Source organism: Tachypleus tridentatus, chromosome 12 (genome assembly GCF_004210375.1).
Source record: "Tachypleus tridentatus isolate NWPU-2018 chromosome 12, ASM421037v1, whole genome shotgun sequence".
Taxonomy (NCBI): Eukaryota; Metazoa; Arthropoda; class Merostomata; order Xiphosura; family Limulidae; genus Tachypleus; species Tachypleus tridentatus.
This window is the reverse complement of record NC_134836.1, coordinates 82037757-82064068: the sequence shown is the minus strand read 5'-3', so window position 1 is coordinate 82064068 and position 26312 is coordinate 82037757. Positions and strand designations below refer to the sequence as shown.

Below are 26312 nucleotides of genomic sequence, written 5' to 3'. Positions count from 1 at the left end.
TGTTCGAGTTTGGTTTGGTTTGTTCTGAATTTTTCGCAAAGCTACGCAAGGGCTATCTGCGGTAGCCGTCCCTACTTTAATAATGTAAGACTAGAGGGAAAGCAGCTAGTCGTTACCACCCACCGTCAACTCTTGGGCTACTATTTTATCAACGAATAGTGGGATTGACCGTCACAATATACTGCCACCACGACTGAAAGGGGAGCATGTTTGGTGTAATGGGGATTAGAACTCGCGATCCTCAGATTACGAGTCTAGTGCCTTAACCACCTGGCCATGCCGGACCATTGTTTGTTTTAAGATAAGCACAAAGCAACACAATGGGTTATCTGACCTTTACCAACCACGGGTATTAAAACCCGGAATTTAGTGTTTTAAGTCCGCAGGCATACCCCTATGCCAGTGGGAACATCACTTCTGTAAAGAAATTCTTATAAATTATTTTTAAATGTGCTAACCTCCGCCGTGAGGTAATTAATACAACCAGAAGTGTAGCTTTTATCCTCTTCAACTTTAAAGATAGTCCAATGCAGCGTAACATATAATAAACAACTTTACAAACGTTTTCCTCACTGCTGTACTACTTTTCAATTACCAAAAGCTATTAAACTTTAAGATATAATGATCTACTGTGAGAATGTGTTACATTGACTAATGTTTTTAATACAATATTAGCAATATTTTAGTAAGACGGATGCGAACAATACATTTCAAATCACAAATGTCTTGGAGCCTGGCATGGTGAAGTGGTTAGAGCGCTTGACTCACAATCTTAAGGTCGTATGTTACCTTTCTCATAGAACATTATAAAGTGATGGGCAATTCGATTATACGTTGATAAAAGAGCAACCCAAGATTTGGCGGTGGTTGGTGATGGTTAGCTGCCTTCCCCTAGCCTTTTACTATTAAATTATGGATGAATATAACCCTCTTGTAATTTTGCACCAAATTAAAAACAAACAATCAAATAAAATATATCGATTAATTTGTAAGTAGTATGTGAGATAAATAACTTCTGGTTATGAATAATCGAGACAAATGATACATTTACAGATGTAACGCAGTGGGTTGCACGATGTAAACGCACATTTCTCATTAAAACAAACAAAAGTGAAAGAAACAACATAGTTTTTGTTAAATATGCTATCAACTAGAGAGTTCTGAAGCTGTGTATAAGACAAGGGGTAAAATAAAACATTTGTTTGTTTGTTTATTTTTAAATTTCACTTAGAGCTATACGAGAACTATCTGTGTTAGCTGTTCTTAATTTAGCAGTGTAAGACGAGCGGGAGGGCATCTAGTCATCACCACTCACTGCCAACTCTTAGACTACTCTTCTACCAACAAATAGCAGGATTGACCGGACATTATAACGCTGCAAAGGCTGAAAGGGCGAACATGTTTTGTGTGACGGGGATTCGAGTGCCCTAACTACCTGGCCGAGTTTTAAGAGTAAAAATTATCGTCTTGTGTACTGGAAAATACGGCAAGTATTAATAAAAACTCTATTACTGAGCCATTCAACTTTAAGCATGCGGACAGATTTAAGTCATATTTTTGTCCTGAGTGTTTAGCTTTAATTGTTATTAATACCTGTTCCCCGATCTTTTTTTTAGACTCACAACGCTAAAATGCAGGGTTCAATTCTCCTCTGTGTATAGAGGTCAAATAGCCAGTTATCTAACTTGGTGACAAAGAAGACAACAACTTTAAACATTTTAAATGTGTCTCTACGTATTTTTAAAAATTTCTTCGTTGTCTATTGGTGTTTTCATGCTCCTTTTGAATAACACCTTCCTTTCTACTAAATGATTCACCAGATGTCACTACACTCAAATATTTTGCACAAATTATGGCGGTTGTTTTTGACGCCGTGGATTAATTTAGTAAGTTTATTTTTTTCTTGTCTCTTTGGTATACTTTTTCATTTGAGTCGTCAAGGGTGTCCTTGTATATCCACCCTGAAGGAAATTAGGATTTAAATACATCTTTACATTTTACTGTTTTTTAATTTTAGTATTTCTTTTTACTATTTTCTAGGAAAAACGTATGATGCCCACTCATACTTTACGTATTTAAGACATTTTAAAACTAAATTGTTGCTTTTATAGTCTAATTTTCTTTTACCATAGTATAATTACAACTAGTATAAATGATAGTGCTGTGGAAAACTAATTTTAATAAGCTAGTCACCATTAATAGTGTCTGTTATCTGTGCAGGTGACTACTTTGCAGAGCACAGTGTAGATAGATCTTCACTAAAATTGATATGGAGGTTCATTAGGTCCACAGAAGTGTATACAGATTTTCATTTTGCGTTTTTGTGGACGTTTCATGTTATTAGGTACCTGACCTTTGAGAGTAAATTTTCACCATGTTCGTTAAAGATGTTTGTTGGGTCCATAGAAACATTTAATTTTGCATTTTATAGTTATGGGTGTTTTGGGGTTTATTACTACTACTTTCCCCATATTGACAGATCTTCACCAAATGTGGCATGAAAGTTTGTTGGGTCCATGGGAAGATGCATACAAACTTGTGGTTTCTAATTTTTTAGAAAAGAACACAAGGAAATCAGAAATGTTTATGTTATTGATCTACTTGAAGGGTTGATAAATATGGGAACTTCAAGTTCAATAAGATCACATCTTCATACTCTTTTCTTTCAATTTTCTTTAGAAAACATTATCTAAACAGTTCTTTATTTTTGCTTATTGATCATGAAATTATAAGTTACTTACACTTGTTAAAATTATATTTTTTATTAAATTGTTTTTATTTTGCAATACATAAGACAGTACTAAGAACAGAGAATTAAGAAAACAAAATAAATGTGTAAATTGTGTATGTATTTTTCATAGATCTTTTTTGAGGCTGAATATACCATAGGATGATACTGATAAATTAACACTATAAATGATTCAGTTACTATATAAGACAACATAACATAAAAATACTTGTTCATGTTACTGAATTATTCTTCACCTTTAGTATGTACTGATAGAGGCAAACTTTGATCAGTACTATACTAGTAATTACAAAAAATTTTTGAACATTGAACTATATATAACTAACAAATCTTTTCTTCAGCACAGTCTGAGCCAGTGTCACCATAAGTTAATATGTGTCTCCATTGTTTGTCTAGGAATATTAGTTTTTTCCTTCTTTTACTTGAGCAAAGTAAGTACTTTACATAAGGCTCTGGGATCAAGCAGTTCAAGTGGAGGAGACTCTGCACTGATTCTCATGAGATCTTTATTTGCAGCCATATTAAGTGAAATAATTAGATTGCATTTAGCTTTGTGCAAAAAGTCACCATTCATATTGGATATAGACACTACAAGCATGATTTTCGCTAATTGTGGAAGAATTTTGAGATAAATGCAATTTTGTTTTCATTAGCATTACGTGTTATAAACTAGTTTACAATACACTTGTCTTTGCATAATGTTTTAAGCATTCTCCATTCTGCTTGAACTTCATTGACATTGTAACTATTTCTTTCTAAAAATTAACTATACTAATTCAGTAGATTTTTAACTTCTAACCCCATTGTAAACAAGATCATCAGGTCATGCATCATATCAGAAAACTGAAAAAAAGCTGAATTCAAATGCCCTTACTGTCATTTTAACATTTTTGAATTTGTGTTTAAGTCATTTTTAGAAATGTCATAAGTCTAAAGGCCCTGAAGTTTAATGTTGGGAGCTCTGACTATCCTGCTTGACCCTGTGGCAAATACATGATCAATACGTAATTTTGTGTGTCCATTGGGAAACAAACAAGTTGTGGAGGCTCATTGTCTAAATTCATCATTCACTTCAGCCATAAGTTTAAAGACTTTTGCTGTAACTACATATTTTGAACTAAATCACTTTTTAAACAAAATGAAGTATTTCAATCAAATGTCAAATGAAGTGACAGCATTTGAAAGTTTTTGTTTGTAAAGAGAGGAGTTTTAAAATTGGTCTGGTTAATAAATACTAAGTGTATCTTTATCATGTGCATAATGATCAACTTCTCAACCTTGAAAAAAAGAAAAAGAAATGATAACTTCAATGCATTATAATAAACAAGACGCATATTGTGCTGGTGGAATTATCTAATATGTATCATTTCTTGGCTTAGTACACATGGTCTTATTGAATGCATGTCAAATCATGGCACTTATGCTGTGTCGCTTTTGACATTTGTCTAAAATCATGAAACATGATCATTTGCTTACAATAAAGATGTATATTCTCTCTTGTTAGTTACAGGTGCAATGGGCAGCATGTTATGACAGTTGCCCACCTTCTTGATTTTGGTTTTTCAGCCATTTATTTCTGGCATGAAAAACCCCAAATATCTGGTTTTTCTCTGTTAGAAGTAATCCAACCAATCAGCAGTCACGTTTGTCAAGCAACAATTAACTTTGAAGTATTCTCTTGGAACTATGCATATTCATAAATAATGGGACTGTCAAGTAATGAAATGGAATGTACTATAGCTTTCCAATAGGTTAATAATTTTGAAAATGTTTGTATATACTTGCTTATCCACTTTCAATTTATAGCAGTATAGCCAATAGTGACTTGCACAATTCAAATAATTGACATCCCCATTGGAAAGTAGTGAGATATTTAAAATTTACATCACTGTTGTCATACACTCTTTGGCAACTTCCAAAAACTTCTATTTTTTGGCACTCAAAACTTAGTCTTTGATCCAGGTTTGGGGTGCTGACCCTGGGACCTCTGAGAGATTTACCTAACCCCAATTTTCCTACCTTAATTTTTCTTTCTCTACTATCCTGAGATACTTTTTCTCCATCCATCCCCTGCCTGAGGCTATCCACAGCTTCTCTGTAGGGGTTTTGTGGGATATTCACTCTCTTCTATATCCCATGTTGGCAAAATTGTCTTTCTTGCCCCCTCTTTCTTCAAACATGGATCCTCCATTGCTGGGATTTCCTGGGTAAGGGGTATGTTGTTAACTAATGTGCTTCCATCCTTGCCTTATTTATGGGACCCTGTTTTTACACAGAATGGTCCATTGCTCATTAACACTCCTTACATTTTTTCTCTTTTTCCCTACTCTATTGCAGCTTTTGCTTGCACGTGTTCATTTTTACCAGGTCCTAGGGGCTAGTCACCAAATTACTCATAAGTGGACCCTTGCCATCAGTGCTATCTGTGACTATCCCATAGGTTATGGCATGGTGATTGTTTTTCCACACTTGTGCATTTATGGGTGCATCAGGAGTTATTAGGTCTAACCCTTTTCTTTTTTCAAATTTACTCAATTATCCATATGTACCATTTCCTCCTCTCCTCTTCTGTATCCTATTTCTTGCCAGCATTTCCTCAGAATGGTTCAGATTCTTTTTCCCAAGGATTATATAGAACATATCAATCATTATTCTCCAGACTTCTATCCCAGGTTGTTCATAGTTTCATGAAAATCAGAAATTGATGTCCTGTTATAGATCTTTCCATTCTCATCTGTTTCATTAACCTTCCCCATTTTCCCATAGAGTTCTTTATTTTAGGATGACAAAGGGGGATATCATGGATGCTTGTCTTCACATCCCTATTTCCCCAACATTGAGGCATTACATTTGTCCATGAGGGTTGGTTTCTCAATTTTACACTTTGCCATTTGATATCAAATTTGCACCCTAAGTATTTTACATGAACTGTTCATTCTTACAGTATGATGTTTTATCATAACATAGACAACAGACCCAATTGATTTTTTGAAAAAATGGCTGTTTGGTTGACTTGTTAAGTTGGAGAAACCATTTCTTATCCCAACCCAATACCTTAATAAATTGGGAATATTTTTCAACTCCTGTCTCAGCTTTCTGTACTTCCTTTGTGAGTGATGAAGCTGTTACCTGTCAAGGCTAAATCTCCTCTTAATGTACATGAGTTTTTTTTGTTGTCTTTTTCTATTTTGGAGACTTGGGCTTATGTTGAAGCTCTTTCCCTTTGGTGATGATTTGGTCTCCCTCTCTCACTGCATCTCAGTTTAGTTTTGTGGCTTAACACAGGAAACATCATGACAGTGACTCTATTTCTACAACCTATTTGAAGTTTCTTCTTTTTACAGATGCTACTCTGACAGACTGGGGAACAATTATGAATATACAAGAAAATGTGGGTCATTGGTCTTTGATAAAGTTGACTATGCACATCAATATGCTAGAATATCTTGCTGTTTGGCAGAATCTGGATCATTTCCTGCCTTTGATGTGTTAGCACTTTTATTGAGCCCATTCACATCACACTAGCTTATTGAAGTATCGTGCTACTTGCTCTGAATCTTGTTGTAGACTAATTACCTTATCTCCACAAGATTCTCTCTATAGAGTGGTTTTTTGGTCCATTCTACTCTAGGTTCTTCTCATCACACTTTTGCTCTGCTAAACCTTGATTTATTGTCCTTACTCTCCTTCATTCTGTACGTGGTGAGGGGACCTCCCAGGGAAGGTTTTGTTCTTTCAGTTTACCTCCTCTGGAATCTAAACATCCACCTACGTGTTTGCCATGCATGGTGACCCATAAAGGGGATTAGAGGATCCTAGTGGTTGAGGGGTCCAACCTAAACACACCACTTTGGTCTTGAATTTCTGCAGATAGGCAGCCTTGGGGTGGCCCTCCTTGTATCAGTCGGTTGGTCTTCTTGATCTAGGGTCAAACAAGTACCAGTGTTGGATGTACTCAGCAGGTGTTGTGGACATTATATCTGATGCTGGTGTTTGGGTATAGTGCTCACAAAACCATGGCATTGCTGCAGTGTCGTGTTTGGCATTGTAGTTAGTTCCCTCATAGGGTTCCATGGTAGGTAGGGTCAGTGGGCACTGAAATACTCTTTCTTTATTATGGATCCCCCAACCAAAATAAAATTATAAAAAAAACAACAGTCCATAACTACATGATCATGTCTTGAAGATTCTGAACAGCAATCTTCAACTTCTTCAACACTTGTACCTCATTTTCTTATACTACATTCTCTTTCAGACAAACCTTTAAGGCAGATGTCTCCCCTTTTTCATTCAGAAGGGACTAGAGCAGTGGTTCCCAATCAGGGGTGCGAGATAACATTTGTTTTGGCCACCTTCACCTTTATTTTTAAATAAATAATTACTGTGAGGGGTGTCAGAACATGTTAAAATTTTTTAGGGGTGCAGGGCATAAAAAAGATTGGGAACCACTGGACTAGAGGGACTTGCTGACTCTCCAAAGCTTTGCTCTGGTGACATATTGGTGGAAACATCCACATTTCAACACAGTGAACTACTCTCACATTCAAAGGCAATTAGGGATATACTTATTGAGGTTACACCTTATGCTACTTTGAATTCATTCACAAGGAGTTATTGTTTAGACTTTAGAGGGATTTGAAAAACATCCCCAAGTCAGAGATTCTTGCTGGTTTCTTCATTCAAGGAGTTTCTGCAGTGAGGCATATCTCCACTCGCGAAGATGGAATTATGATGCTGGCCAATTTTCTCATTCTGACATTTACATCACCATGACCACTTGCCACCATCAGGGCAGGTTATCTTAATTGGAGGGTACGGCCATACATTCCACACCCTCTCAAATGTTTCCAGTATCAGTGGTTCAGTCACTCGAAGACATCATGTTGTGGTTCCTTGACGTGCTTGTTGTGACGGCAAGGACCACGATGCCTATGAGTGTGAAATGGACCCTAATTGCATCAATTGCAATGGCTCTCACTCATCTTAGTTTTGTTATTCCCCTAAATGGTTAGAAGAAAAAGAGGTGCAGTGTTTGAAAATGATTCATAACATTACTTACCTTGAGGTTCAAAAGTTGCTGTCCACCACTTCATCTTGGACGTATGCTGCTGCACTTCGTTCCACCACCAAAGTGGGAGTGCAGACAGATATCTCTGTGCCTTCAAAAGAATCATTCTCAAACCAAATGAAAAGTCTTTTGACCTCCATAGTTAAAAAAGTTAAGGAATCAGCTTCAATACCCATCTCTTTCCCTTACATACATTCCAGCAAATCTCAAGATTCACTTCCTTTGGTTCTGGGTACAGGCCTACCTCAGATACATTTTCTTCTCCCACCCCAAGATGCAAAATGATCATTTGTTCACATCCTCAGTTGTTAGAATCCTGTTCAATCAACCCAGGGTAGGATCCATGGAGGTTGATAGACCTCCCACAAATAAAAACAGTATAGAAAAAAGATGTATTTGATAGATTGTTGAGGTAGAGTATTCACAATGAAACTTTGTAGAATGGATGGTAACTGCCTATTGTAGAGACACAAGTGTAGAGGACGACATTTTTAAAGTCTTTCGCCTTTCCACTTGAAGACGAAAGGTGGAAGACTTTCAAAACATGAAAATAAGCTTTTCCTAATAAAACCCTTTGTTGGACTTTGGCTGTCTTGCTTCCATAAGGATTGGAAAGAGGAAGTTGTTGTAATGAGATCACACATTGGTCACAGTTTGTAATTGATCATTTTCTTTTATCTGGGACTGATGCACCAATGTGTTGTCTGTATAACACTCATGTCACAAGAAGCCACATTTTACTGTCTTGCCGTCATTACAATTTTCAACAATAGCACCGTTTTAAACATGTTCTGTCCGAAGGTTTACCCATAACGTTAGTGCTATTGGTGATGATGACATGTCCACCTTAGAAATGTTTTTAGTTTTTTAAAGGGCATTAATCTTTTTAATGTTATTTAAGTTTGTTTTAATTTATACATTAGACATTTTTTAATGTGATTTACTTTTAAGAATGAAAGTACGTCTAGTTTAATTTGAAATTAGAAAATAGTCGTAACATCAAATAACTCGAAACCAGGACTGGGACGACCAACTTCAAATGACTAACACTGCTGTTTGAACTACCAGTTAGGTATCTTGGCTAGTTATAATAATTAAAATTTTGTTACAAGTCTTTTAAAACTTGTTTTACTTTACTTTCTGAAAGTGGCCTTAACATCAAATAACTTGAAACCAGTTCTGGAAAGGCCAACTTCAGATGACTAATGCTGATTTTTGAACTTACCCGTTAGTCACTCTGGCCAGTTATGATAATTCCCATTGTGCTACAGAAAGCCCTTTACAACTTGTATTACTGTAGTTTTCTCTTGCTAAATTGTATTTAGTGCTATTTATGGTTTTTCAATTCAAAAATTAAACTTGTCTTGTTTTACTCTAATTTCCTTTTATTAATTTTACTAATTTTAACTTTTTACTGGATGTTTGGCACAGATAGCCTAGTTGCTTTATACCATAAAATACCAAACTAATCAACTAACTTCCACTATCCCTCTCCCTATTTTGATAACCTTGGCCACCAGTGTGTCATCACACCACCACCATATTCCAGCTTTAGGTGTGGTAGTTGTCTGATCCTTTGCGAGGTGGTCTAGATTTTTACACGAGTAACTTGTATTCTTTTCTATTCCTTCTATTTTTCTTCCTTGATGGTGTATCAGAGAAAATGGCTTTTTTATTTTATTTTTGCCAATGGTCTTTGTGCCATGATTTTGTCTTTTTTCAAATGTTCTTTATGTTTCTGAATTTGTACCTTGTTCTTTGAGAATTCCTTTTGAATGTCTAACATTGCTGGTTATAGAAAGGCCTTGCCTAATACCAACCATTTTTTCCTATTCCTATTGAGTGTTTTTCTCTATTCCTTTCACTTTTGTTTTATACCTTTTATTTACATTTACATCTTATCCAGACTGAGACCTCAGTGCCATTCTCCATGCTTTTACTCATTCTCTTTCCAAGTGGTTTGATGTTGATTTAGAATTCAACCAGTCAACATAAGTCCTCTCACATGTGGTTGGTAGGGAACCCATGTCTTACCTTGAATGGAAGAATAGAATCCCAGTGTCACCTGGTTTTTGGATTTGAGTGAACCACCATTTTGTATTTCCTCTTCCTACCATCACCTAGATATTGGTTTCCTGGGTGGCTTGGTGTTGGTTGTGTAGTGAGTTTGCAAAATTGCTCTGTCTGAGATGATGGAGACCCTCCTCCTACCCTAGGGAAGTCACGAAAAGTTTGGAAATATGCCAAACTAATATCTAGGACTTAAAAATGCTTGGAAAAATCATGATTTTGGTTTGATAGTCTTTAAAAAAAAAGGGCTTTTTCAGTGTCATTTAGATTACAAATTCTTGTACCCATATTCCTTGCATTTCTCAAGGTCTGACATTCCTAAACAGATATCACTTACTACTGCTTTATTCTTATCAAAAACCAGGTAATTCCACCTTCATCTTTCACTAATTAGATTGCTCACTATGTGTTTTCTTTGTTTTTCTCCTTTTTGTCTTATGATGTAGCTTAGGACACCTTATTGCATTAGCTTCCATCATTTGTATTGCTTCTTTCTGCTTAGATATCTTCCTTTTTTCCTTTATTTCCCTTCTCTTTCACTTTCTTTCTACTTGTCTTCATCTCTTACTTACCTAACTTCTTTCAGTCCATTCTTTCTCATCTTTCAGAGGATTTATTCATATATAACTGTTTCCTACCTTACTCTCACTTTAGTCTGTTGCATTCTTCTAACCATGGTTTCTTTGTTTTGGGGATGTACGTGTTGGGTTGCCTTACTGCTTTCCTGTTTTTAGACAAGGGGGCTCCATTTGGTTTCTTATTCTATGTAACCTCATGGATTGAACTCTCTTTAGTTCATAGTCTTCTTTTTACTTTCTATCATCCTGTTTTATTTCAGGATTGGAGGTGCATTGTTTATGGTGCTACACCTTGATTATGGTCCAGTTGGAGCTGTATTTTTCCTCCTAATATGCCTTTACTCTCTCTTTACCAAAGACTTCTGTGTTATTCAGGCAATTTCTCAGGAATTTTATGTATTATATTATCCATCTTGCCTGATTGGAACACCAGACGATAATTCATTAACCCCTCTTTAGAGTTTTACCACCATCTTTTATATCTTTTCTTTTTTTTGAAGATTTATGGCTTGGCTGCTTGTTATACTTTTATCCCACATGAACCGCAGTTGGTTTTTCCTCATTCTAGATGCACAGTACATTTCTTGGAAGGGAAATGACAAAGTTTCAGATGCTTTCTCCTACATACTGTTTTGCTTCATACTTGTTTCATTTTATTCTTCCCTGCTGGTTGTTTGTTTGATTGACAGCCCATTTTTTAGTATTGTTTATGGTCCCATATATTTTCCACTGTATTTGGTGGATTTTGCTTTTAGGTTACCTTCCTAAGGCCTACTTTTCCACTATTCTATAGACATTTGATCTGCACTTGTCTCTTCTAACATGACTTTTGATGTTCTGAATTCCTTTCTTTTTTCAGAGTTGTCTTGTTTGGGTGGCTGGTTCAGCTGTCTCATTTTGTCTTGACCTTTACTATGTAAATAATGCACAAAGGGGTCTTTTTCCATGCTTATGCTGGGTAGACTCAACCTATTAAGTTATGTTTTTGAAAAATGACATAAAACTAAACACTTCATGAAGTACATTTGGTGTCTTTAGATCCTAGCTAGCAGGCAGTTTTAGTTTTTAGGGAATACTTACATGAAATTCACATAAAACATGGAATAAGAGTAGTGTTAATCCCATTCACTACTGCCTACCATTATGATATTGTTTTCTTCAAGAATTCTTTGGTGTTATATCTGTGTGATTGATCTGGCCATTTTCACACCTCTGGTAAAAGAAAAAAAGCATTATTTATAATTATTCCCTTACACCTGACTTGTGATTGCTGCCCTTAGTCATAGTAATTCATTGCAGATGTATCTTAGTGAGAACCCAGTTCCTGGTGGTTATGCCTTATGACAGTGGTCTGTGCACACACACCATTGTGCCTTCTTATGTGAAATCCTTTCTCTATTTTCTAGTGTAGCATGAATAATCTTACCTAGACTGAAGCTGTTGGAAAGATTTTCCTTTGTGAGTGGATGGTTTCCTCTCACTTGTAAGACTGGTTGGGCACACCCCTCATTTCAAATGTAGTGCTGAAGTGCTACCTGGAGGTGTAATGAGGACACACCATCATAATATTACTATTCTTGGTGGATATGTCAAGTAAGATTAGACTTGGATTTACCTTGGGACACAGATAAGGGCTCCTTTAATTTACCATTAATAGCACTTGTCTCATTTAAATATTTGACTAAAATAGGTTTGCTTAAACCTTGTTCACACTACATATTCTAGTGTACTTCCTATCTTGGCAACACGTTGTTTTACTAATATAATGACAAACATAAATAAAACAAGTGACAGCAGTTGGGAAAGTATATTTCTTGCTTGAAGTGGATGCAGCTTCCACTACATCACTCGAAAACATCATGTCTTGGTTCTTTGAGGGTATGCTCATTATAGTGGCAAGGACCATGATGCCTATGAGAGTGAATTAGACCCTCATTGCATCAGTTGTAATAGCTCTCACCTGTCCTACATTAATTTTTGCCCTAAAAGGTTGGAAGAAAAAGAGGTGCAGTGTTTGAAAATGATTCAAAACATTACTAACCCTGAGGCCCAAAAGTTGCTGTCCACCACGTTGTCTCAAACGTATGCTGATGCACTTCATTCCAGTACTACAGTGGGAGTGCAGATAGATCTTTTTGTGCTTCTAAAAGAATTGTTCTTAAACCAAATGAAAAGTCTTTTCACTTCCATGGTTAAAAAAGTTGGATTTAATGCTGTTTATGTTTTTAATTCAAATATTAAACCTTGTTTTGTTTTACCTTAATTTCCTTTTACGAATTTCACTAATTTTAACTTTTTAGCAGATGTTTGATGCAGATAGCCTAGTTGCTTTGCGCCATATCAGAGAAATCTTTATGGTAAATGTCTTCATTTTATATTCAGAAAGGACAAGAAGGGCTTGCTAGCTTTCCTATATCACTCAGAAAGCTACGTTCTGGGGACATCTTGGTGAAAATATCCACTCCAAAACACAGTGAACTCCTTTTGCATTCAAAATCCATTGGGTATGTACTCATTGAGGTTACTCCCCATGTTACTTTTAATTTGTTGCAACGCATTATTTTTGAGAAGGATTTAAAGAACATTCCTCAGTGATCCTTGCTGCTTTGTCCATCCAAAGTTTTTCTGCAGTTTAATGTGTCTCCACTTGGGAAGGATGAAATAATGCTATCTATAAATGTACTAATTTTGACATTTACCTCACCACATTTTCCTGTCACCATCAAGGCAGGTTATCTGGATTGTGGTGTTCAGTCATAGCTCCTGAACCCTTGCTGGTGTTTCCATTTTCAGCAGTTTGTTTACTCGAAAACATTATGTCATTGTTCCTTGATGTGTGCTCATTGCAGTGGCAAAGATCATGATGCCTACAGGTGTGAAATGGACCCTCATTGTATTAATTGTGGTGGCTCTCTTTTTTTTTTTTTCTTGCCCTAGGAGGGTGGAGGAAAAGGAGGTACAGGATTTGAAAACAGTTCACAATATTTCTTACCCCAAGGCTCAAAAGTTACTGTCCACCACTTCATCTCGGACAAATGCTGCTGCACTCTGTTCCACTGCTACAGTAGGAGTATAAACAAATCACTCTGTGCCTCCAATAATCATTTTTGCCCTCTGTGATTAAGAGAGTTGATAAGTCAATGTTAATGCTTATCTCTGTCCCCACCATTCCTTCAAGTGGCTTTCTGGATTTACTTTCTTTTGCTCTGGTTTCTGGCATTTCCTTGAATTCATCTTCTTCTTGGCCTCAAGATGTTGAAAAATGACTCGTTCTTGACCTCACTCGCTGGACTCTACATCTACTGACAGAAACCTGCTTACTTGATCTAAGGAAGAATCCATGGAGGTCAAAAGAGCTTCTTCTAATAAAGAAAAATGACATGGTCATAAACAAAACGGTTCTCCACCTGCATAAAAATGGTTATATTGATACAGTGGAACTATAGAGGTTTCCATTTGAATATAGATGACATTAAGGATTTGATTGATTCTTACTGTCCCATGTGTCTTTCCTTACAGGAAATGTTTCTGAAACCTGCAGTCACCTTTTGGCAGGTTTCTTTGTGCAGAAATGATGTGGGTTTTGAGGACAGTGTTCCACGAAGGACCCACCCGATCAACTTGAAACATAAATAAGGGAAGCCTTTCTCAAGCAACATTTCGTTTCTGTATTCTTTGACAATGAATAAGGTTACAATACTATGTGGAGGTATGGCATTCTGTAAGATCTCCACTCGTAAGGGTTGCATGACCATTTGCCAAGTTTTATTAAACATTTTTAAATGGACTGGTGATTCCAAGTCTATGTGGGTTTGATGCTTTTCCATTCTTTTCCACAGGAACTTGCAGTCCTTCAAGGCTGTGTCTTGAGTGTCACACGTTTTATTATAAGATTAAAGCCATCAAGGACTCCCTCCTACAGTTTCAAATGGACTTTATATTGGCGACTTTCACATTTTGTATCAGTTGTTGAACTTGATGTTTTATTTAATGGCAGCTACAGACTGCCCTCAATCGTTTACTGAAGTGGACCACAGCAAATAGTTTTTTTCTTCTCTGAAAGTGTTTACATGACCCTTCCCCAGCAACAGGGTATTCACCTGTCCCAAGCTTCATCTCTGTGTAGTTGTGCTTCCTTTGGTCCCTGAAACAAAGTTCTTGGGGCTTATATTTGACCATAAGCTGATTTTCATTTCACACATGGCCACTATGTGTTAAATATACCAGGGTCTTGAACATCCTCCATATCTTCTCTTCCACCTGTTGGGAAGTGGATTAATTTTCTGTGCTAAAGATCTATCATGCTCTCATTCGATCAAAACTGGACTATAGATCTCTGACCTATCAACTGTACAATTTATACTGACTTGCTTAGCTCTTTTTGGGTTAGTTCTCACCCTGTTCTCCTTGATATTCAAAACACTGGTCCATTCCTCTTTTTCATCCATTTCATTCCAATTTTTCTGGATACTAATCCTTGCTGATATTCATGGGAATGAGCTTACTGACACTGCACCCAAGTCTGTCTGGTCTAGTGTTATAACAGTTATGCCTACCCTGTATGTGGACTTTGGTCTTGTATTCAGTGCTTGACTCTGTGCTAGTTGGCTGCCAACTTGGAATGAGCAGATTAATAACAAGCTTTTCCAGATCAAACCTTCTGTTGTTCTTTTTTTCATGACAATCAGAATGAGGAAGTTGTCCTGGCTAGGCTACTCATTGGTCACAGTTTTTTAATTCATTGTTTTCTTCTTTCTGGGACTGATACACAAGTATGTTGTTTGTGTAGCACTCAGGTCACAATAAGCCACATTTTACTCTCTTGCCTTCTTTATGACAGCACCATTTCAGACATGATTTTAATATGGGTTACCACTGCCATTGGACAGCATCATTGGTGATGAGGACATTGTCCACTTTAATTGTACTTTTAAATATTTAAGGGCCATTTGCTTTTTTAATTCTATTTAAGTTTTTAATGTGAAAATTGACATTTGGTTTGTTTTAACACAATAACATTTTACTTGTCCTGCTTTTTTAATTCTATTTAAGTTTTTAATGTGAAAATTGACATTTGGTTTGTTTTAACACAATAACTTTTTACATATTTTAATAATTTTACTTTTATTTTTAATTTTTAACTGGTTGTTTGGTGCAGATAGCCTTGTTGCTTTGTGCCAGTAAATGCCAAACTAACCAACCATAATTTTTGTTCTTGAATTCTAGTTTTTAATGGTTGATATAAGTAAGTAACATTTCTAAAGTTAACATTTTCTTTACCTGAAAATATATTTGAAATAAATACTTATTTCTCTCAACCATCTTCCACCTTTTCATTTTTAGTGACTGTCATTTGTCTAATGAAGAATGAGTCTATGATCATGTACTAGTTCCCACAGGAGTTACTGTACATGAAGGATTTTTCACCCTCTTATTTGTAGTGGGCTCTGGTGATGATTACATCATAGGCTGGGACTTTACATGTTGACAAGTAGGGATGAAGTTTCTTCAAAGCTAGTGAGATACACAGGAAACTTTTTGGTACTGCATCCAAGGTAATAGTTCTTAGTGATGTGGAGAGGTAAGTATTTATCTTAAAATACATTAAGGTTAGGGATATGTTAACACTGCTGTTATTCGTTTTGATATTTTCCTCTTACATGTATCTAAACCTTGTTTCTTAACATTTACTAGAGTTCTGTAACTTAAAAAAGATGGAAGGAGGTGGTCAAGTAGTTTCTCAAGATTCTTTATCAATCAGACAATCAAGTGTTCCAGGCTTGACGGATGATGATGCCCTACAAGAGTTTCCTACTCCTGAACCAAAGAAGAAGGATGAAAGTAGTGCAAAAGTACAAGATAGGAATGAACATTTGAGTCAGAGAACTATAGAAAAAAGCATCTTGGATCAGCCAAAAGAAAATGAAGAATCACAGTCAGAACTATTACCTGTCCAACCAAGTTTTGCTGAAGATAGCTTGAGCTCTACAACTGCACCAGTGTCAGATCAAGCATCTACAGTTACTGAAGGTGGAGATGGGCAGTGCTATTGGTGAGTTAATAATTGAATTGTGTTTTTGTGAGATGAAAATTCAATTTGGCAACCAGTCAAAACAGACAGGGTATAAACGTACACAAACATAGTTTTGATATGCTGTACATGTTTAGGGATGAAACAAAGTACAAATAACTGTATAGTGGTAATTTATTGTGCTGTACAATAATTTATATATTGTATATATTTTTTGGCTCACATGTTTGAAATACAATTTCTTGTGTGTAATGTTTGTGGTGCTTTCAACCTTGTGGCAGATTGCCTTTCTAAACCAGACACAATTTATCCTACAGAGTGGTCTTTCAGTCATCAGGTTTTTTAATGGCTGTGTTCCCAGTGGGGTATTGAGCTGGATACATCTACCACTTTCATCAATATCAAGTTACCTCTTTTTTCTGCTACCTGGTTTCTCATCTTGCCCAAGTTGTTGATATGGTTAACCTGGATTGGACCAAATGGTACATTTATTGCTTCTTATTTGTTTTCTTGTCTAATTTGACTACAAACTGCCCTTCCCTTGCCTATTCCTCTCACTTCATCCCTTATATGTCAACTTTGATTACTGGTAATTCATCCTGCTTTTCCTAATCTCTGTCTTTATGCCTGGTATTTATTAGGTCTTTGGCAAGGAGATATAGATTTTTTTTAAGCACATTCCATTTATTTTGTCTCAGTTACAGTTAATCATCATAATTAGAATGTCTTCCACCTATTTATCTTTGAATCTAGGATTTTCCCCTTTTCGACCCACTGTTCCTCTTATTATGGATTTCCTTACTTGACTATTTGATTATAGGACTGCAGTCTTGCCTATCATTGTTTATCAAGCAGTCTTATCCCAAATGTTTGGTTTTTCCCAGTTTACCTCCCTCATCTTCTTCCTTTAGTTGCATTCCTTCCAGATTCATAGACCTTCTTGTTGGGCAGTCCTTCCAGATTGGGATGTCAGTGTGGTTTTTCAGTGCCTTACTCTATATCTGTTTCCATCTTTGTCCTCCTGTTCATTGTTTCACTGGTCTCTTATACTTTATTTCCTATTCTTTTCTGCCTGTGGATATTATTGGTTTGATGTATTTGGCATTGATATTTCATGCATTTTGTACCAATCCATGTGTGTTCTCCTTTATCCAAATACATCTTTCTTCCCCCAAACTTTGGGATTTCATGAGGAAAATTCTTCCCTCTAACAAATTTTGCTTCCTTTCATCTCCCACCTTTATCCCCAGTCTGATCCAGATAGACTTTTATGTCCAATACATGCTCTGTTGTTATATTGCTTGCACAACTTCCTTTTTTTGCCTCTTTTTTTTTTTCATGTTCATACCCTGGCAACATTCCTTTGTTTGTATCTTTTCTCCTTCCACCCTTACTGGTTGGGTTTGGCTTTTGGTTTTATTGACTTATTCATTCTTTTTTCCTTCTTTCCAGACTCTGTTCCAGGTGTTGATGTATCAGACCCAGACACCTTTTCTCTAACATCTAACTTCCATCATCTATTAAAGGAAATTCTTCAGTCAGGCATTTGTTTTATACCTCATACATTTATCTCTCACTATCTTCATTGATTAGCTGTTTATTCCTCATCAAGGTACCATCTTTCACCTGTTGTTGTATTTTAAACTTTAATGAAACAGTTACTGGTTATATATATATGTAAAAATGGCTGGTTTGAGTGACTGGTTATTTTTTATATATATTTTAATTTCTTTTAGTGGCATGTCTCTTTCTTTCATTAAGGATATTGCTATGTTTGGGAGTATTACTTCTCCAGGTATATTTAATAGATCTCAATTCGATACTTTACAGCCATGATGAAATCATAAAATACAATATACCCATGATTATTAATGCACACTGTTGAGATGGGGTGTTCCACAAAATTGCTAGTAGGTTTTTCCCTCACAATATATTTACTTTATGTTCATTCTGAACCATACTAACCTAGAGACTTAGATGGGTAAAGCAGAAGGGGATAGCTGTCCATCCCTGCTGTCCCTCTAATTGAATAAATTAGAGGAGGTTGGTTTTTCAGAGTAGGATATTCATGGCCTCCTGTTGCACTGTCTGTAGTGTTGGCCTTCCTCCAGTCTTTCCACTGTGCTTTATCCCTACTTGTTCTTCTTGTGGAGTATAGGAGTCTTTACAACTTTCCAGTTCTGAGCTGTTTGGGTGGTGGATCATGGAAGTATCTTTCGGAATGTGATCATACAGTAAACAAAAACTAAAAATTCCATTCATTAGAGAGTAAGGCAGTGAAGTTTTGCTCGTGTAGGTGGTGTGTGGCTCTCTAGTCGTGTACTTCATCTCTGTACAGTGAGCTTTGAATGTTGATGTTACATGCAGTTTTTGTGCAGCTCTATTCAGAGATTGCAGTTGTATATAATTGGGTGGGGCAATCTCCTTCTCTGCAGTAAGCATTGGAAGTTTGCAATGCACTCCAATTTTGTGTGGTTGTCTAGGAGAGGATGATGTTACAAATGTTTATTAATAGATATGCTCCACCTTTGTGCAGTAGGTCCTAGAGGTTTATATTGCACCCAGCTTTTCTGCAGTTCTATCTGAAGGGTGAGATAGTTATATTTTTTATCAGAGGCCATCCACTGTCAAGAGATGAGACTTGAAGGGTGGCATTGCCTTTTGACTTCTGTGTGGTCCTATCTGGAAGATAATGTTGAATGACATGGTGGTTCTCTCTCTTTGCTCCACCTCGAGGAGTTTTGTAGTCTGAGGATGATGATGAACAGTAGGGTGCTAATCTGATTGAGTTTGAGGTTGTTGTGATCTGCCACGTGAGTGCATGTTCTACTACTGTTATTTGGATGTTGGATTCCCAGATGTTAGTTGTAGATTGCATGTGTCTGTTTCTTAGATCTGTTTGCATAAAACATATTTCTGTTGAGGGTAAGTAGGTGTGGATACTTCTCATATCATGGATTGGAGGTTATATTTCTGATTCTGCTTGATCTTTGGATTGCAGTTAACCTACTGTGTAAGGTCTATTGTGCCCTAGCTACTCTACACCTTGGAACACATCAGTGTTTTCTTTCCCCTACATTACTGTCTGTAGATGTTTCTTTTAAGTTTTTTCTTCAATGGGATTGAGATTATGATATCCTGTGGTTTATTTTCCAATCCAACCATTTTTTTATTCTTTTTGGTTGTGCAGCTCCCTTTTTCCACCTATGCATGTGACTTTTTTTTTTTTTTTCACACTGGGAGCAAAGTATACCTGATGCAGAAGTGACTTTCCACATATGATCCTGTATTATGGCAATTTCAATTCTAGGGTGTTCTTAGGAGGCTTTAGAAGAATGCTTATTTCTGTCTCTTACATGGGTCCTTCCACTTATTCAGTGTAGAATTCTAGCTGTATATGTGAGAGGAGGTAACATATCATTTTGGAAGTTATAATTTTTATTTATCAAAAATGTATTTTCAATAGGTACCTACCTCTATTCATACTTTCCATCCTTTCTCGCAACTGAAAACCAATGTTTCTTTTTTTGCCTAAGCTCAGAGTGATCACAATTATTATGGTGTATGTGGCAGTGCAAGGCTTGTGGTGTGTGAATAAAGGTTTGAACACACAGGGCAGCACTGAAAGAGAATAGCTGTCTGTGTGTGCATTGGCTACATGTCAGAAATACGTTTTCACTGCAGAAAAATTATAAATTATTAAGTATTTATATAGTGTTAAGATAAATCATATAAATAAATATTATGGATATTGGTGAATATTGATCCTTCATAGATATTATATGTAGATGTATTTATTTATTTCTGCAACATCTTTTAATGCTTCATTCCATTTAATATCTCATTATTCTGAGAAATTATACTGAATTTATAATGTCTTTGTGTAACTGGTTGATCAAATTTAATAGTAATATTGTATTATTGAAAAGAAATTATGGTGTGCAATAATTTTACTAATACAATTTATTATGATTAGCGTGCTCAACTCATAATCTGCTGGTTGTTGGCTCAAATCCTTGTAGAAACAAACAAGTTTGTTCTTTTAGCTATGGGGCATTATATTGCAATGGTTAATCCCACTATTTATTGATAAAAGACTGGCCCAAGAGTTGGCAGTAGGTGATGATGACTAATTGCCTTCCCTCTTGTCTTTCACTGCTAAATTAGAGACAGCTAATACAGATAACCCTAGTGTAGCTTTATGTGAAATAAAACAAACATTATTAAATGTATGGTTATCAGGTATTTAACACAAGAGAAATAAAAAATTGGGAATTTAAAAACTTGCAAAAAGGGATTATAATTAATGTAACCAAACAAGGCTGGAAATATGATATACATAATTTACTCAGATTACAAGTACTTATTTTAACTCTGCCAATATAATATGGGTTACCAGTATAGGGCCTAAACAATGCAGTGTCTAAAAGTATATTATACTCATATCAGTAATCATTCTCATTATATTATACTCAAAGGCTATATGCTGAAAATAGACAAATCTTTTTGTGCACTCCTCTGTATCACCCTTCTAGTTGGATGTAACTTGCACCTCATGGTAGCAATGACAATGTACTATTTCAAATTTTAAAATGTTGGCACTTCTGAAAGTGGAAAAGAATCAGTCTACTGTTTCTCTCTCATTTTATAATATGGAAAACCTATATTCATTAATGCGGTATGTTACAGTTAAACAGGTTCCTTATTCCTCTTGTAGTATAATAGTATAGCCATGCCAACTGAGCTTGAGAAATCATCTTGTTCCAGAGAGAACCATAACATCTTAAAGTGTCTATGACAATAAAGCCATTGATCAACATGTTGATTGAGCTTTGAAGGTCATTACTGGCCTTTAAGGTTGTTTTAGAGCCAAATCTGCCACTGTAGTAGTATTTTCTATTGCCTTGATTATCACAGAAATATCCTCATTTAGAGGATGAATACCCTTGAAACCCATGTGATGCTATATGAGCTCACTTGGTGGTCCCTCTATGTACTTACTGACCAAAAATTAATTGTAAGCAGTAGGTAATGTGGTCATGAATGTTGTCTTTTGCATTTGCTGTTGATTCTCTTAATGTTTGTTTTCATTCTTTGAACCTGGCTCTGTGTATTTTTTGGTGTGTTTTTTTTTTGCACTATGACAACATTGTTGCTAGTAGTTAACATGGCTCAGTAATTGAGTGACTTCTCATCTCAGTTGTTTAAAGGCTTATCTACTTCAGGAATGGTCCAGATCTTTTTTTGTTGCTCTATTTAAATAATAAAATATCACCTGCATCACAGCACCACCATTATATGATAACAGTTAATGTGTATTCTGCTAATGTATCTACCATTACATTAAGAAACAGTCACTGTGTGAGGAAAACTCAGCCTAAATGTAGAGGTTCATATACTGACATTTAGTTTCATTGGAAAGGATGAAAATTGCATTTGGATACATGTCACCACTGTAGTTTACAACACCCTCAGCTAGTGCATGGAGTTTCAGAGCAACATCAGCATAAGGTTACAATTATACTTTAAATAACACAGATGCTATAAAACAGCAGCAATGTTTAATGGTGTACAATAAATATTTAAAAGCAAAATTATTCCCAGACTCTGATCTAATAAAATATTTCCTCAATAATTTAATTTATAAAGTTAAAAACCATGAGACTTAAGAACAGTGTCTAGAATGCTCCTGGCTGCTCCACCTAACAGCATTGCAGCTCTCTCTGCTGGACACCTTTCAACATATGCACTTCACATTACCATTGTTGCTAATAGCCTTGTCCAGTGCCTGGGCCAGTCAACAGACATTCAGGTGTACCCTGTAGAGATCATCTTGTGTAATCATGAGATGTTGTGACTGATCATCATCAGAATTACCCATGTTTGCTATCTCGTACTCCTGCATTTGGAAGATGACCAGTAGAGATCAAATTGCTGCAGTCAGTGTTTTTTCTAGCCATCTATAACCTTTCAGTCCTTATTACATATTGAGAATGTTGATAAGTGTCCTCAGTGTGGTGCTAGTGCCTAGAATTATAGTAACTATAGGAATTTTACTAATTACAAGTGCTGGTCCAGGAGAAGATCACTTCTTGTCCTTGCTTAAGACTTAGACTAAATACATATCTCAGCAGTTGCTTTCTTATTTTTACCAAAAGCTCTACATGGCTTCATAAAATACTCTTTTATTTTCACAAAGTATAAACTTTGCAGTACAGAAAATTAAACTTAATATAAATCACATCAAAATAAACTCCTTTTTAATAATGACCAAAATATAATGTATTAACCTGGTAGATGGTGTGAACTGGAGCCAGCACACAAAGATTTTAACTAGCTATACAATACCTGCCTGAAAATGTTTGTACATTTTACACAAATAAAAAAAAAGATATAACCTAGCAGGTTTTGAACTGCTATACTAATAGATTGTTTTATGAAGAAAGAAAATGTTCAGTACTGTAATAAGTGACATACTTTATTAAGTATATAGTGTTATCTATTAGAAGTGAGGATGATCATTTTCAAGTTAATAATTCTAATACAACTTTAGTCCTTGGTGAAAAAGAATGCTTTTTTAAGTTTTAATGCTCTGTGTCACCCCTTTCTTTTTTAAAATGCAAACAAGATGTAAAGGTGGGTTGAAATTTATTCTTAATTATTTTAGTAGTTAAAATGTGTAAAATAAATACAAAAACTTTATTGTACAGTAACACCCACTTTATTGGTTCTTTCATTGCTCTCTATATTTAACACAGAATGTGTACTGAGTATCTTGTGTTTTGATCTGTTTAAATATTTCATTTATTTTAACTTATTATACCTTTTCTTGATGGGAGTTTTTATTATCTCATGGTATCATTTTTGTTATAGAACATAATTATATATCTATTTTTGTTATTTGAAATTTATGTAGCTTAATTCTAATATTTTTAGTGGCAGTGAAAGAAACCTAAACACAGTTGAACTTCAGTGTGCTGGGTGCCTAAAATGGTTTCACCAAGAATGTATTACACATCCTATTGGGTAAGTATTCATCTGTTTAATATGAACTTATAGTTATCACTGTGCACCTTGTGCGGAATTCAAATGTGTTTGTGAGGCTTATATGACCACATTTATATGACTTTGTTTATACAAGGTTTATATGAAATTAAATAACACTAGTTATCTCAAAGTATAAACTACCAAAATATCAAACTAGCAAAGTTACATCTATCTAGAAATGACATAACTAAGTTACAAATTTATTAGGTTAGATTAACAAGCCAGTCTGTTGAAAGCTCATTATTTTCAACTGTTAAATGTTGACAGATAATTCAGTGAATTTTTCTGACAAGTACTTAACTTCTATACATAAGAAAGTATGTATAGAGTACAGAAGCAATTACTATGAGGCAATTCAAGTCTAATCAATTTATAATGGGAGTACTTGCATTTTTGTCTTAGCCTAACCATTGCATATAGGATATTTAAGATAACTATGCTTTATGGTACTTGGTAATGTGTATGAATGTGACTGAAATTAATATAAATAATAATTAAAATATATGCCTAGAACTACAGTGGCTATAGAAATTATACTAAATATAAGAATATAGGTCATTTTTACAGTGTAGATTATTATAATAGATGTTTTGATTACTTTACAAGTTCTTTACTTCATATAGGTTGAAAATGTTGTGAAGTTAACTGTATGTAGGCAAAAAAGCAGATTAATTGATGTTACTCCGGTGTGATCTTAGGTGAATGTGACGTGATTCTAACTCCTAGGATGTTCAAAGTAATAGGTAAAGCCAAAAAATGAGACTATGTTACATGTGAAGGACACATTTTTAATTCTTCCGATAAAACCTATATCAGACATTCAACAAATAGCTTCTGAAATTGTATTCACAATTTAACTAATTGAATTTTATTCTATAACTGTTAGTAGTTTTACTGTTGGTTGGGAATTTTCCAGAAGAGAGCATATTGTTTCTGATATAATAAAGTCATTTATCCATTATTTGATTCCATAAACTTCAAATCAGGAAGAATAATGTGTATTCAGCTGCTCCAAGAGAATCATTTTGTGGCTGTTGTTCTAAAAGGATCTATAATATGTGAAAGTTCTTGTTTTATGGATGTGAAATTCAAAACTAAATTCAGGTACTTTAGAATATGACACAGTTAATTCAAAAGATGGTAATGGTTTCAGCTACATTATCTGATCTAAAGCAAGATCTTTAGGAATAAGCAGACAGAAGATAGTCCACTTATCAAAGCTGAACAGGACAAGCAAGTTATCACCCAATCCACTCTGTATTTCACCTAGATAATCCACGTTACCAAATTAAGTATCTGAGTGGTGGTAAGTTTGATTCGTCTTACAATTTTGCTGTGATAATAGCCAGTGTAAAAGGTGGTTTTGATTAGCTGAGTGTTCTTATACTGTTGAGTAATCTTAAAGCAAAAATGACCTTTTGGTTACAAAGCCATATGAGATACTCTCTAAGAATTTCTTTGTGTTAGCACTGTAGGAAGACTTGTTTCTTCTATATGTGTTGGTTACTGTGGGTGATATTTTGCTTATTTTTCTCTTGTATCTTAACATATGGGGAGAGGGTTCATTTGAGGACTAGTGCATCCTAAGACAAGAAATTAGTTGGGAAACTGATCACTGTTAGTCACAGCTTTTGACTGATAAAAGATTTTTGAAGACATCCAGGCCTAGTAATCATGTACTGAAGACAGCTTGTGACCAAGGAAGATAAAGGAGTTTCAAATGAACAGAATGGCAAAGAACAAATGGTAGTCATAATGGAAAATGAAATTGTTGAAGAAGAGGGAAATCCTTAAAGGACCATCTTTGATTAGCCTGAGATATTGCTTTATTAGGTCTTCAATTTTTGTGATACTTAGAAACTTGAAATTTCATTATCTAATAATTGTGTTGAACTTGTTGTTTTGGTACATCTGTTTGTAAAAGAAAAAAAGAGGCCAGTTATAAGAATACAGATACAGCATTACTCTGTTTTTATTACTCTTGGAGTTATAATTAAGTAAAAAAATAACAATATTCAAGTTTTTAAATTCTTGCTGAGTTTTGATAATACCCCAGCAAGTAGTTTAAAACACCTTTAGAAACTTTAGAAAGTAAATGTGTGAAAGAAGAAAAACCTAAATTTTAATACTTTAATAGTTCTTTCATCAGAGAAATTAAATGACATTTAACCACATCTGACAGTATATTTTAGTATTTGACCACTATCTACTCAATCCTTTGGCATATTTTTGATACTAGTGAAATACTCAATTATGTTAGCATACATAAAGATATATATTTTGGAAATAAATTTGACTTAGTAATTTCCACAGAATTTTTAAAGTATTAGAATTTAAAAAAAATTTTGATTTAAGACTTGTTTCTTTTTATCTTGAATGTGCTTGACAGTTGATATCTTTATTACTTCTGCAGGAAATGTGTTGCTTTTATGTACAACTATCATTTCTTATGCAAAATCTGCAATACTTCTGGTTTTGAAACTTTTACCAAAAAACAGGCAAGTAAGTATAAGTGTTCCTTTCTAAATATTTGTATTGAACAATTGTTTAATAAGCAGTTATCTAAATTTAACTGAAGGTTAAACTTGAAGTTATTAAAAGTGCTACAGTAAAGTATAGACAGAAATTATTAGTACATGTTATATGTTGGAGAGGATAAATAAAAATGCATTAGTAACTGTAAAGAAATCTAATCAGTTGAGAATGTCAGTGATCTTATTCATAGTGAAATAGAGACACACTTGGTTTTGTGTTGTTCCTCTGAGGCTG

At 35.1% G+C, this 26312-nt stretch overlaps 1 protein-coding gene across 16 annotated transcripts in view; it reads left to right on the top strand.

Moving 5' to 3' along the window:
• Positions 1-1801: 1801 nt before the first annotated feature.
• LOC143233807 (set1/Ash2 histone methyltransferase complex subunit ASH2-like) overlaps positions 1802-26312 on the top strand; it is a 142926-nt gene continuing 118415 nt past the window's right edge. For 5 of the 16 annotated variants that reach the window (XM_076470516.1, XM_076470512.1, XM_076470515.1 and 2 more), the window contains exons 1-5: positions 1815-1886; positions 15907-16046; positions 16160-16517; positions 23433-23522; positions 25957-26045. In XM_076470516.1, the coding sequence (XP_076326631.1) occupies positions 16037-16046; positions 16160-16517; positions 23433-23522; positions 25957-26045 (547 nt within the window). In that variant the 5' untranslated portion in view covers positions 1815-1886; positions 15907-16036. Of the gene's footprint in view, positions 1887-15808; positions 16047-16159; positions 16518-23432; positions 23523-25956; positions 26046-26312 lie in introns of all 16 variants that reach the window. The other 11 variants (XM_076470517.1, XM_076470513.1, XM_076470507.1 and 8 more) reach the window with 4 other exon arrangements.